At 40.7% G+C, this 13,883-nt stretch overlaps 3 protein-coding genes across 3 annotated transcripts; all 3 read right to left on the bottom strand.

Annotated features, from left to right (window-relative positions):
* Positions 1-208: 208 nt before the first annotated feature.
* On the bottom strand, positions 209-2,377 carry EAE97_000841 (uncharacterized protein; the record flags this gene model as incomplete). The annotated part of the gene is made up of 3 exons (XM_038871351.1): positions 209-1,595; positions 1,651-1,889; positions 1,929-2,377. 3 exons carry the CDS (start codon positions 2,375-2,377, stop codon positions 1,285-1,287), a joined length of 999 nt encoding a protein of 332 aa, XP_038737252.1. The 3' UTR covers positions 209-1,284.
* Positions 2,378-4,857: 2,480 nt separating this feature from the next.
* EAE97_000840 (uncharacterized protein) lies at positions 4,858-7,109 on the bottom strand (the record flags this gene model as incomplete). Its single annotated transcript, XM_038871350.1, has 3 exons — positions 4,858-5,589; positions 5,648-6,835; positions 6,909-7,109. 3 exons carry the CDS (start codon positions 7,107-7,109, stop codon positions 4,858-4,860), a joined length of 2,121 nt encoding a protein of 706 aa, XP_038737251.1.
* A 4,288-nt stretch (positions 7,110-11,397) lies between these two features.
* On the bottom strand, positions 11,398-13,765 carry EAE97_000839 (uncharacterized protein; the record flags this gene model as incomplete). Its single annotated transcript, XM_038871349.1, has 3 exons — positions 11,398-12,261; positions 12,423-13,487; positions 13,754-13,765. The coding sequence occupies 3 exons, from the start codon at positions 13,763-13,765 to the stop codon at positions 11,398-11,400; spliced, it is 1,941 nt and encodes a 646-aa protein (XP_038737250.1).
* Positions 13,766-13,883: the final 118 nt, after the last annotated feature.

Genomic DNA, 13,883 nt, shown 5'->3' with positions numbered 1-13,883 from the left:
CACGGAGCTTTGTGATCAGATGAAAAAGATGCAGTCATGGGTAAGGGATTGGTAAAATAAAAGGATGTTGGGAAGATGATGAGCGGAAGGAAATACCGGATGAGATATTTCTGACAATAGAGATTTAACTAGTAGTATCTCTAATGGAATCAGAAATCAAATGTCATGAAAATACAACAGAACTCCTTACCCTTCTTCCCCTCGCTTCTCTTTCCATCCACCCTCTAAGAAGTTCCGACTCACACCACAAATGAAAAAAGATACCCCGATCATGTTCTCAAGTCTATCCTCCCCCAAAAAACTCCTCCTTGAAGTCCCAAATCTCGATGCCACAAAACCAAAACAACCTTTATTCCTCTGAGACCGAGTCAACCGAGCGAAAAACTTTCATTCCCTGCTTCAACTTCATATACCATGAGCATGAATATGTAGCCCCCCCAAGAAAAATTAAAAATATATGTTCGAATGTCTCAGTGTTCAGACGAACTTTTGTCGTAATACGTGTGTCATAGAGATGAAAATTTTGTCCCAATAGATATCCAGATCCTTTGCACGAAATTGTCTGTTCGCTGAACACCGTATGATTCGAAGATTATCATCCTTTGAGAACGATAGCATGGCCATCATAACGCAACTCTTGCATCGTCATGCAAGTATGCTGTATTCCCAGAATATCCGATAGTTATGCCTTCAGTCTCCCCAAGAAAATCAATCCAATCCAGATCATGCAAATCTTTCAATTCCCTTTCTGTTCTCTTCACAAAATTATCCCAGGCATCAAAAGAGAACTTTCTCGTGACAAAAACTTCCTCATCAAGAGATCTTATCATTTCAACCATCACTTGAAGCATATAACCATCGAGATTCGGGGACTCCACAGAATGTGAGAAACATAGGGGCTTTAGGGGAAGGTACAACTGCGGACATAATCTTATTCCCGAGCATCTCTCTGTCCAGTAGGATACAATGCTAGAACACAACATGTTCTCAAAATTGTGACCCTCACACACTGCATTGACGGATAGAAACCCAATCTTAAGGGGCCTCTCTTCGAGAAGATACAATATGAATAGAAAGGTACTGCGTGAAATATGATGTACCCTCTCCAGTGTAAAAGAGCAACTGCAGCGAGCAAAACGGTACGATGGGGATGTTTTAGGGGCGGGAAGCCAACAAGAGAGAAAATTATCGCGCATTAACAAATGTCGGTATACGTCAAGTTTCTACGATAAATATTAGTGATCAAGAAAATCAACGTTGACAGTCTTAGATATAGCGAGTATTCTATCTTACGTAGAAGATAAATCTTTCAAACATTTCGTTGGTAAGACTGTCTATATCAGGAGGATACTTGAAGAGAGAGAGGTCGAATGTAGAATCAATGGGGACGGCAGCACCAAATCTTCGAATTAACTGAATCAGAAATCTTGTCTCAGTATCGAGTCTCCGAATCTCTTGGTCCTGGTCTGACTCGACCACTGTTGAAGTTAGTATTGTTGAGTCTGGTATATTGTCTTCTTCTCCCATATGATGCCGTATTTTTTCATCCTCAATTATCGGTGCCGAGGTATCGCAATCAATATAACAAGGAGTTTCTAGATAAATCAGTATCAAAGAGGAATCACATGTTCATCTCCAGAATTAGCATACCAACATCAAACTCAAAGATTGACTCCTCGGTCACTTTATATCTCTGCGCGAAGCGTCGAATCTTCTTTGGTTCAACTTCCCGGCCACTAATGCAGAATTCGCTGCTCTTTCCTTCGCGTTTCCTCTTCAAGTCTTTGAGTAGAATGACTCTCATGTCATTTTCCTTAATATTCTTGTCTAGCTTCCACTGTTCAATTCGTCGCTTGTATTGACGTGGCCAGCCGTTTCGAATTAGTTGGCTGTTATAGGTAGCAGTCACCAATCCCAGAAAAACTTACGTTGCACGGAATCCATATTCATTTTCCACAATTCTCATCACCTCCTCGAGATGCTTGTCATCAGTCATGTAGAGTTTAGTGAAAGTTATTCTCTGGCGCTCCCACTCTTCTGCGGAATGTTCCTTGGGAGCAAGTCCAGCGGTAATCTTCGATGGAGGTACCATAGGCTTGACCATAGATGGATTCGCATGAGCTGCGGTATTTGAAGGCACGATGGGTGTGCCATTGTAAGGCAATGAAGGCTGGGTGAATGAATAGGGACTGGTAGACGGTAAAGGCCACGAGTGTATAGATGATGCTGATGATGGATCGAGAGCGCTATTTTCCAATTCCGATCGTTCAGTACCATTATTGAAAACTTCCGATACATTGAAATCCTCTAAAAGAATCCCTGAGATTTCTTGCGACATTGCATCACCATCGAGGGCAAAGTCGAAGTTGGTGGCCATTTCAACAAGCTCTCCAACTCGGTAGGACAAATAAACTCAACGACGTCAAGTCAACATATAAAGACACAATGAGTGTAAAGATTCAATACAAAACAATAATCAAATAATACCACCATCAAAAAGACAGTGAAATGCAAGACTTTATATATCCCAATCCACCGCAGCCGCCAGAAGTTCCTCAGCCTTGCTGACACCTCATGCGTGGTCCTTTTGTTTTTCAACCCCAGTAACGCAAACCTTGACATGGTACTTTTGCTCACTCCCGAGGTCTGCATGGGACTTTTGCAATTGAGTCTGGAACTGCGCCTGTGGCTTACAGGGCACGAAACGCCTCATAAAATCTTTGCACCGAAGAATTCTGATAGGAAAACATTTCAACGGCGATATAGAAATGAGATCATATCGTAAATTGGATGAATAAATGGACGAAGAAAAAAATACCCATGTAGATCCTTCGACCGTCTTCATTCCCAAATCCATGCTGTACAATTACCCACCTAGATACTCACCGTTACGATGAATGAATTATTCATGATTCATGAAAAATCGCACGCAAGACAAACGAATAAAAGTAAACCAAACTACTAGGCAGGTACAAAAACAAGCTAAGCACCAACCACGTGATACCCACCTTCCACTTCCTCCTTCCATCCTCATCCATCAACTATCCCAAAATCCAGCAAGCATTCCCTACCTACCTACCTATGTAGGTAGATATAGAATCTACTTTGCGTATATGCTACCCACTACCATATGGACCAGACCACACACATGATTTTCGAGTGTACCACATACAACCACATACAACCATATACAACCATATACAACCACATACAACCACATACAACCACATAAAACTTAATTTGACCCCGATCTTCTATCCTCCCATTCGCATTTCCTCCTCTGATTCTCCTCTTTCCCAATTCTTTACTTCTGAAGGGTGAGTATACAAGATACACCTCCGAACCCACACACAAAACTCCCGCATAAAACCCACCACTTAGCGCAAAACCTGCATCCAAACCTCCATCCAAACCTCCATCCAACACCGGGCAATATTCTGCAAAGCTCGAGACATTTTATAGAGCGAATAAGCCTCTACTCATCTACCTGGCTCGCTATCTATTCATCTATTTGCTATACCCCTCCTTTCTTTCAACTTGCACTCTATCTTATATTATCTCATTCCTTATCTCCCAATCTCCCCTCCCTCCCCTTTCCTCCCCCGCCTCCTCGCTTCCCCTTTCATTCTTTCATCCTTTTATAAACCCCTCGCCCAACATCAACACGAACACAGAAACCCAACAACAGTATACAATATTACATATCACAAACCTCTCCCCCTCTCCCAAAACACTACACAACCAATAACCCACTAGCCAACCAACTCCTCCCAAATCCATCACATCCACATTCTCCCAATCAGTAGAAGATCCATACACTCTCACACTCTTCCACTCCCACCCACGCTCTCAACAACCCAAAAACCAAAAACCAAGATATAAAACACAAAATACAAAAGATAACATATAAGAAAATGAGATCGTTCAATACGGGCTACCACTGGATAAATAAATCCCCAGCTCTACCTCCCATCTCCAACTCTAGCACCCAACACTCCATACCAAATACCTAATATCTATTAACTAAGTATATATAACGCTTATCAATATATCTTGTCTCATTTCCTCTTCTCTCCTTTCCTCTCCTCCAATCTCCTATCTTCACTCTTCCCCCCCTATCTACCCACCCATCCACCCACCGATCCACGCATTCATCTTGCCTATCTAAAAAATCACTAAAATCCTCTCACCCTCTCACCCTCTCACACAATCAACCTCCCGCAAAGCAAGTCATAAAACCAAGTTATAAAACCAAAAAAATGAAACCAAAAAAAATGAACCATGCACCATACAACCATGTACCGATATAACCATATAATAAATATCCATTTATCTAACTATCTACCTTCATCTAACCGCCTAAATATATAACGATAACCCCTTCCTTATTATATGTTTCCCCCTTCCCATCCATTCTTCGCTATCCCCCTCTCCTCTTCTCTCCCTCTCATCTTCTTTCTCCTCCCTTTATCCACCAATCTTCCCATTCATCCATTCGTCAAAGACAGCGATCTAAAGATCTAAAGATCTAAATCTAACCCCCGCTACCTCCTTACCCCTTCCCCTAACCCCTTCCCCCTTCACCCTCCCCCCACCAACCTACTTACCTATCTTCCTACCACTCACTCATCGATTCTATTCTATCGATTCTATCCCATCATATCTATTCATCAGTCTAAACCCACGCCTAGGTCCCAAATCAAATCAAATCAGACACCATCCAATCAATCCAAATACATGCATATAGGTCATAAATTTCTCTTTCTTTCTTCTTTCTCTCTCTCTCTCTCTCTATTTGTTTTTCACTCCACTCCCCCATTCACCCAACTCATAGAATTTTCACTCCCCTTCTATCCTCTAAGCACTTCCAGTACCATTTCCACCAATCGCTCTAGGTAATCCCATCCACTTTTCCTTTCCAGGAAGCTTCACTCTTCCGAACTCCTGATCCAAATCCAAAATAATCTTCAACGCATTTCTACTTCTCAAATAATGAAGTGGTCCCTCCTGGCCTGGCAATGCGGCCGCACCAGCTACACCCACATGAGGTCTCTCATCCTTGGCATGACCTGGCATTGGAAGAAGATTTTGAAGGACTTCATATGCAGCCAATGTGAAACCGAATTGTGGGGAAGATCTAAGGATACGAGCTGGTCCACCCTTGAAGAATGCTTTGAATCCTTCTTCTTTCAAGATGGTTTTTGCGGCATGACGAAGAGATGTATATTGAGATTCTCCCTTTCTGGCTTCAACTTGTAATCTGGTCTTGATAACATCACAAGGTGTAGTCAAATAAGCAGCTGGCATACCAGCAATGGCACCTGCAGTCAATAAATGCACGACACCCAATTTTTTGGTCTGACTTTCACCGAAGAAGTCGCGCTTCAGATGGTTATATGTAGGGAAATAAATCATGGAGAAAGGAACATCACGGAGGAGACACGCTGATGCTCCTTTGTAGAGACCGACGAGACCAAGGTTACGAACGATCCACATAGCTGAGCGGCGAGGAGTGCCTTCAACACTTTTAGCGACTTCTCCTTGAACTTGTAGACGAATTTTGACGATCTCAAGGGGGTTAGTGAAGACCTGTGCGTGATTTTAGTATACATTCAAAAGTGGGGCGGAGGGGTAAATATTAGCTTACCACTTGACAACCACCGGCCATACCACCAGCAAGAATTTCATGCTTCAATTGAATCTTGCCATCCTTGGAGGAGAAATGACCACGAACAAGATCGTTGACTGTCAATTTAATAGCCTTTTCTGGAGCAACACCAACGAGTTGTGGTAAAACACCAGAATATAAACCCTTGAACCCCTCATTGCGCACAACCTTCTTAGCACAATCCCAAGAATTCTTGTACAACATTTCTCCAACTCTTGAAGATCTTTGATTTTGCATACGAGTTTTGACGAGATCGATAGGGTATACCATAAATGCGCCAAAAGCTCCTGCCAAACTTCCCAATGCGAAGTGATGAACAGATTCGAGAACGCTATACAGGACACTTCCCCCAGCTACTTTCACACCATTGCCGTTAGCCCTTTTTTCGTAGGCATTGTACAATGGATTGCGCCATGAAGCATCGAGGACCTTTGCGAAATCAGATAATCCGAGTCTGCCAGAAGGATTATCCAGACTGGCAAAGTGGAATAAAATATCAGCTTCCATAGGAGTGAAGAGAGAAAACCTAGTAATTCTTGCAGCTTCATTTAGGAAATCCGTTCTGGTAATCTTTCCATCGGTGCTTTCTGCAGTTGCCTGTCTAATGACCATCTCCACCAAGTCCATCTCCCTAATCATATTTTGGAACGCTCTAACATTTGCATATGAAATCTTGCTACCAGCCGAGATATTGCAGAGAGTATGTAAATTTTCGAGAAGATGATCCGAGAGTTTATGTTTTGCTGTTTCGAGAATAATTCTTTGGAACTCCTCTGGCTCAATATATCCATCTCCATCTTTATCAAAGTGGTGGAAAGCTTGACGTATTCTCTCTCCTTGTAAACCTCGAAGCATCTGCGAGAATTGTGGATAAGTCAAATCGTGTCTTCTCTTCTTTCCTCCACTGTATAAAGTCGCCCATTCGCAACTCCAATCGAAGGGTATGGAATCTGGTCCCTTGTTCAATTCATATAACTTCTTCAAATCATCGTATTTGACCGTGCCGGTTCGTTCGACATCGAACAGACGGAATGCGATCTCATATTCGGCATCGGGTTTGGCAAGGAGGTTTTCGAAAGTTCCCCAATCATGTAAACTGATTTTACCGGTATTTCTTTGATCAGCTACACGGAATAGAATTGCATATTGTTCTCGTTTGATTTTATGCTAGAAGGAAATCAATTCATTAGTTATGACTCTTGACAAGGCAGAATGGCATAAACGTAAAACATTGACTCACATAATCTTCTCCTTCCGGCGCAATGGCATTTACAAAATCTTCCTCGGTCATATAATCCTCAGCTCCAGACTCATCCTTCCGCGAATTCTTCTCAAAAGTAGCTTTCGATTGGGCGGAAAGTTGAATATCCCCTGCCACCGTTGAGCCCAACAATGACTCCTTCACCACCTCCTTCGCCGTTGTGAGATCTGTCCCTGTCATGATTTGACCCTTTGAATCTGCGACTCTCCAAATCGTGTATTAAATTCGTCCAATGGATACTGTGTACTTCGGATGAGTTTCTTTTGAAAGAGTGACCGAAATTCGGAGGAAGATCTGCGAGGAATTGTGGAGTTTCCTGGAGTTTCCGCACTCAAACAGGCAATTGAGTTGTCGAGTTGTCAGACTTGGGACAATTTTTTATTTTTTTTTCTTGTTGGAGGATATCGTGAGCGAGCTGACAATTGGTGAATTGGTACTTCTTCGTGCGACAATCAAATCTCAAATCTCAACGGTCAACGGTCAACGGTCAACGGTCAACTTTCTTTTTTTTTCTCTCTCTTCTCAATTGAAGTTAAAAAGAATAAGACAACGGGACCAACCAAACTTTTATCTAGCTCCAAGCCATTCAACGATTTCTCCAATTGGAGAGGAAATTAATACTGGGGAAGATGGGGGCGAATCTGGGCTGGTATGACTGTACAGAGTAAAGAAAACAAAAATTAAATTTTGAGTCGGGATTGGTTCCGAAGAGTGCCGGGTTTTATTCATTAATAAATAATAAATGATACTCATACATAATACCGAATTTCACCAGAAGAGTAGAAAGTGCGAAAACTTTCACCCACTTTTAAATTCATCGTCAATTGATTAATGCATGAATAAGTCGACCACCCTACTTTCGGGCCACCCCTGTTTTGGGCCACCCTTTTACACCAAAAATCACTTTTTTGGCTTATTAATTTCTCCATCAATATTGAATATAATTTAATAAAAATTTATATCTATATAATTCAAGTTATTTTGAATCTATGATAGAATTTTTAGAATTTTAGGATTTTTTTGGATTGAGATTTAGAACTTTAAAATATCGATTTTCGAATTTGTATAAAAATCACATACAAATTTAAAATATTTATATAATCTTGAATAACTTTTTAACAATAAATATTAAAAGAAAATTATATATCTTTTTGAAGATTTCAAATTTGAATCTATATAGAAATTCAAAAAAAAATTCAAAAAAATAAATAGATATAGAAATATAATATATAGTAAATTTAGAATAATATAAATAATTCCTATAATTTTGAAAGTATTTCTTTAAATATTTATTTATAAGAAATTTTCTATTTTTTCAGAATCTCTTAGAATAAATATATTATAAACTTATTATAAAATTTTATAATTTATTTTTAATTATTTTTCCTTAAAAATTATTATAGATTTTATAGAATTTTAAATTTATATATAATTTCTATACAAATTGAAAATCGATATTTTAAGATTTTAAAAATCGATTTACAAAAATCCTAAAAATCTGAAAATTTCAATATAAATTCAAAATGGTTTGAATTATGTATATATAGATTCTTATCAAATTATATTCAATATTAATAGAGATATTGATAAATTAAAAAAGTGATTTTTGGTGTAAAAGGGTGGCCCAAAAGAGGGGTGGCCCGAAAGTGGGGCATCCGACTTATGAATGTGATTATTGGGAATGAAGAGTGAAGAGTAGGTCGAGTTTAAATTGTTCTATTCTTTTCTATTTCTATAATTGTATATATATTTATATATATATATAGAGAGAGAGAGAGAGAGAATATTTATATCTTCGTTTCCAAATTTGATATACAGTCCGATGTTGACTATTGATGAATACCTACCTGCCTACCGTTACACACACTGCCGGGAAGCCCGAGTAAAGACTAATCCTCTTTCAAAAATATCATCTGATGTATGGAGTATGAGCATCAGAACAAAACGTCAAAGTATTGCCAAGTCGCATGAGTAGGTATGGTAGATGTAACTCTACCTCCCTGACATTACTGATTCTACAAAATGCCCTCATCAATCTTCTCTGCTCGCTCCTCGGCAACCCATTCAACTTATCTTCCTTTCCTCCATCTCCACTACTGGTCCAACAGCCACAGTTCTGCCAGGCCGCAAATACTACTCGATACGTGCGCATATATTCGTCCCGTCCCCCCCGCCCCCCAACACTGGGTATCCCAAGAAAGGTACCACAATTATCAAACTTCTCTGTAAGTAATACAACGTTGTTATCGTTACTAGGAGACCAGGAGACCAGGGAGTTCATTCTCGGCTATCTTTGAAGAACTACCGATAGAGTATGAGGGTTATTAATATCTGATCACCTATCACTTATATCAATTTGATAGAGGATGTTCTACTTACTACCTAGGGTGCATACCTGATGATAAACATTAAATCACTCATTATATACTGCAACATAAAAATTTCAACAAATATAATCCAATCCAACCATTTCTCTATCACACTCAACCATCCACAAACAATCCCTAATTGTTACAATCCCTCCTCCGCAAGTTAGCTGAACACCAAAATTCCACATCACAATCAAAGATACAAACACCTCCAACTCCAACTCCAACTCCAACTCCAACTCCAATATCCATCCCAATCCCCCCTCAAAATCCCACCTTTTTCCCTCCCGCTTTCCCGCCTTCCCATCACTCCATCCCATCCCTCCCATCTCTTCCACGGCCTTGGTATCCGGCTTACCCACCAGCCTACAAGCCCACAAGTCTCCAAATCTACCCATCATTCCTAGTACTCCACTATCCAGCAAAATCTCGAGCTCCTCCCTCCCTACTCTACACCCACTACTCTAGCTATTCCCTATTACTTATTATTATCTACCAACCTACCAATCCCCATACACCAATCAACTAACTATACTTATTACTTTCAAAGCCGTATAAAAACAGAGTCATCTTATTTAATCCTTGCATTTAATACTCGATATTAGATATTATTAATTCTATTTATCTATATAAATCTATATACCCCTATATACACCATCTACCTACCTAATCTATCTATAACCCATTATCTATCCATCTACTTATTTATAATATATATTACCTACACAATATTTACAACTTATATACATCTACTCATTTTAATTGTCTATTTTCTATAATCTATACTATCTACTCACCTACTATCTATACATATTTACAGAAGGTGATCCAATCATATTCCATATCCATATCCATATCCATATCCCTCATAATATAATCCTACCCCTTCCTTTCCCCCCCCTTCTTCCTCTCCTTCACCTCCTCTCCCTCTCTCCATCCTCCTATCCCCTTCCTCTTTGCTTTCCCCCCCTCTCTCTCTCATAATCCAATCACGCAATCCAATTAAATCATCCACTATATCATCCACTATATCATCTCATTCTCATCCTATATCAAACCATCTCAGAACATCTCATCCTCACTTATCTCATCTCATCAAAAACAAGTACAACCCCATCTCAACCATCATCACCACCCATTACCAGCCAATCAATCAACCAATCAACCATCTCCCAATTTTCAGGGGAAACTTCAAAAAGAAGCGAGTCCTCCATTCAACCTATCCCATATACCCCTCGAATAATTCAAACCAACATTGCATCCCTTTATTGGATACTTCATCTCATTACATCTATCCATGGATCTTGCTATTACGTCTTTACCTGAAGTAATCTTCAAAAAGTCACAATCTCATTCATTACAAAAGTCACAAGAAAATACACAAATATCTTTTATGTTAATTTTATTTTTGGATATGAAGTATTTTTATCATATGCCAATACTTCTTCATGGTATCTTGAGAATACAATTCATTCCAATCCCATCCGTAGATGGGAACCAGAACTCCGACGACAAAACAATTGCAATAAGAAAAAGAAAAAATAAAGCATTGTCCCCTGCCATTAAACTCCCCATATTGATGTAAGATGATAAGCAGTGCATATCCGATCAATGGATATATTGCCGCCCACTTACTTTGATCTTCCTCCCCTTTCTCAATCCATTGTCCCTCCTGCACCAGGTAAAAAGCAAATAACTCAAAAAGTCATGGTATCATCAGATCATGAAAGTCGTGATGCTGCAAAGGTATCTGCCCTAAATTCCAGAAGAGAATAAAAAAGCCATATCATTGAGCAAAACCCTCTCCCTCACTAAAAAACCAGGAAGGAGAAGAACAAAACCAGTAAAACAAAAGCCAACCATTATGCGGTGTGCAAAGTGATGACGGCAACCAATTGATTTTGTATGCAACGCCGCCAACGCCACTGTGAAGCAATGTGGTCTATTGAAGGGGTATGGTAAAAGTGGATCCAGATGTTGTTTAAATCGAAATGCCAAAGGAATGGTAGTCGATTCAAAATCGTATCTGGTCCAGTAAAATACAGTGAATTGAATGTTGTGTGATGTGTTGTTATAAAGGATTATTGTAATTAAGATTCTTAGGTTCTTGCCTGAACCATTCGCTGAGAGTTCTCCTCGATGGACAACAATGGGTCAAATGTAACATTTTGGTATTGAGAATCGAGGCGTAGAGGGGCTGGAACAGATGTAGATTGTCGGCGGCGATTGATACCCGGAATTTGAAAGCCCTTGATCATTTGATCCTCAACGTAAGTAGATGCTCTCTTGTAACGGCGATCGGAATATTTCTCAAAGACAGCAGCATGGTGTTTTCGAGCATTCTCGCAGCACTCAATAACCAAGGCAACCACTGGCTTCAACTGATTCCAAGTATAGCCAGAGTAGTAAACATGAGCTGGAGACCAATCACCTTTGCTGAGCATGAACCTAGAAACAGCATGGCACGCTGCAGCAACAAAACTTGGTGGGCTACCGACAAATCTTTCATCCATGATGGTGACCTCCAAGAAGTACTTGGCCAATGTTCGAGTTTCAAGATCATAATCATCAGCCTTACTGATGCGACGAAGAAAGCTCATTGGTCCAGGCCATCCTAACTCGAATTGAAGCATACTGAGCATGAATCGCTCTGCCTTGAGAATTTCTTCACTGCTATAACCACCATCAACCATGTAGACGATCTCTCCGATGGAAGGACAGTTGATTTCTTCGTATTTGGCAGCAACAAAGATGGCGGTAGCACCAACCAATTGAAGCTTGCCAAGCGAAACAACCTTCTTCGAAAGGAATCTATCAATGTAGTTGACGCAAAGGAAGAGGGTCTCGGGTAGTAGAGAGAATCGTTGGTGAACCTGAATCAACCAATCCATCAAAACAGATCGCATTGACCATTGAATCTCTGCTTGTGTGTCCATGTAGTGTGGGTCGGGAAGAAGTTTGTTCTGTGGTTGAAGATTTGTCAGCGAAGTGTAAAACAATATCAATCAGAGGCAGCATGAACAAAAAAGGTCTCAGTAGTGACCGCTGTTGCTGTCCCATGCTCTATGATGAGCTAGACCAAGACCATTTCTCAAGCATAACAATGAATATTAGAATCACTAACCTCAAGCTCTCTCATGTATGAGAAGATCTCTTCGCCATACTCAGCCACCATGCTGGTATCCCACATCTCGTCCTCGATATCATCTTGGGTTCGAACAGACTCGACAAGAATCTTGGCATCCTCAAGCTCTTTCTTAACTTTGTTTGTGACTTTTGGGACGATAACCGTAGTCGCTCCTCCAGTGGTATTCTCCCCTCGGAAGGAATGGGCAGTTGTATAGCCTTGGTCGTCATAGGTCTCTTCTTCGTCCTCGGGCCAATATTCTTCGGGTTCGGAAGCAATTGGTGCAATTGGTGCAATTGGTGCAATTGGTGCAGCTGGTGATTGCTTTTGTGACTTCAACTTCTCGGCGATAGCAGACTCATCCTTTTCCTTGATAGATCGGAGGTGAGATTCGTTGACGTTCTCCTTCAGAGGATGTTCCGAAGCGTTGTGGTAGATTGTGGGCTCGGCATTGTCGACAGCATTGTTCAACTGCTTGCTCTGTGTTCGTCGTAAAAGCGGTTGCTCGGCCTTGATCTCAGGTTGACTCTTAGCATGTCTGGGGCCGAGGGTTTGTTGAGCTGAACTAGTCGAGGCAGTTGGCTTTTGCGCAAGCGGTTGAATGTTTTCATTTTCGCTATCCTTGTAAACAGCACCCTTCTTAGCCAAAGTATTGCGCTTGGTGTTATTTGCTTGAGGTTGTTTTTGAAGTGGAGCAATAGAAGGTTGTTCGGAAGTAGATGTAGCTAATGGTGCTTTGAGGGCATTGTTGAGTGGTCGTTGTGCTGGCTTTGAAAGTGCAGCTGACTTATCCTGAGTAGCAATAGGCTTAATGGTTTCGACAGACTTGCCATTAACGGCAGACTCGTCCCGAATAGTAGTCAAAGTCTTTGCGGTATTGCTAACATCTCCAAATGCAGTCCTCTTGGCAGCAGCCTTGAGTCCTCCGACTGCTAACATATTGGTTAAGGCTCCTGTGGACTTGTGTTTTTGATGTAGAGTTGATTGTTGTTTGGTAATTAAAGGTGCGACGTTCTCATCACCATTAGTATTGGCTTGAGTCGATCGTGAAGGTCTTTGGGGCTATTAAAACATTTAATGTCAGTTTGATCTGTCTGCAATTGAATAGAATCTAAGAAGATTGAAATGAAGTTGACAGGGTGATGGATTGGAATGTAGATCGGAGTATGAGGAGATTACGAAAGTAAAAGAAGATTGCGTCAAATTGGGTACTCAGCAAATAATGAATCTCGGGAAGAAAGGAGGAAAGAGCGATCCACCACCACCACCACCGCCGCCACAATAGTCGTAATAATGCCAGTAGCAAGAAGAAAGAGGGAAGAACTTACTCGAGCGTCCATGATTGAAGCTATTGTTTCCTCCCAACACGGTACACGATAGCAAGAGCCGAAGCTGATTTGCGATGACTGTACTGTGTATTATTCTTGCTGAAGTGATCCAAGTATCAAAAAAAGCGTC

Source organism: Botrytis byssoidea (assembly GCF_014898295.1).
Source record: "Botrytis byssoidea strain MUCL 94 chromosome Unknown BBYS_002, whole genome shotgun sequence".
In the NCBI taxonomy this organism is placed as follows: domain Eukaryota; kingdom Fungi; phylum Ascomycota; class Leotiomycetes; order Helotiales; family Sclerotiniaceae; genus Botrytis; species Botrytis byssoidea.
The sequence above is the reverse complement of the archived record's forward strand: the minus strand, read 5'-3'. Positions and strand labels throughout refer to the sequence as shown.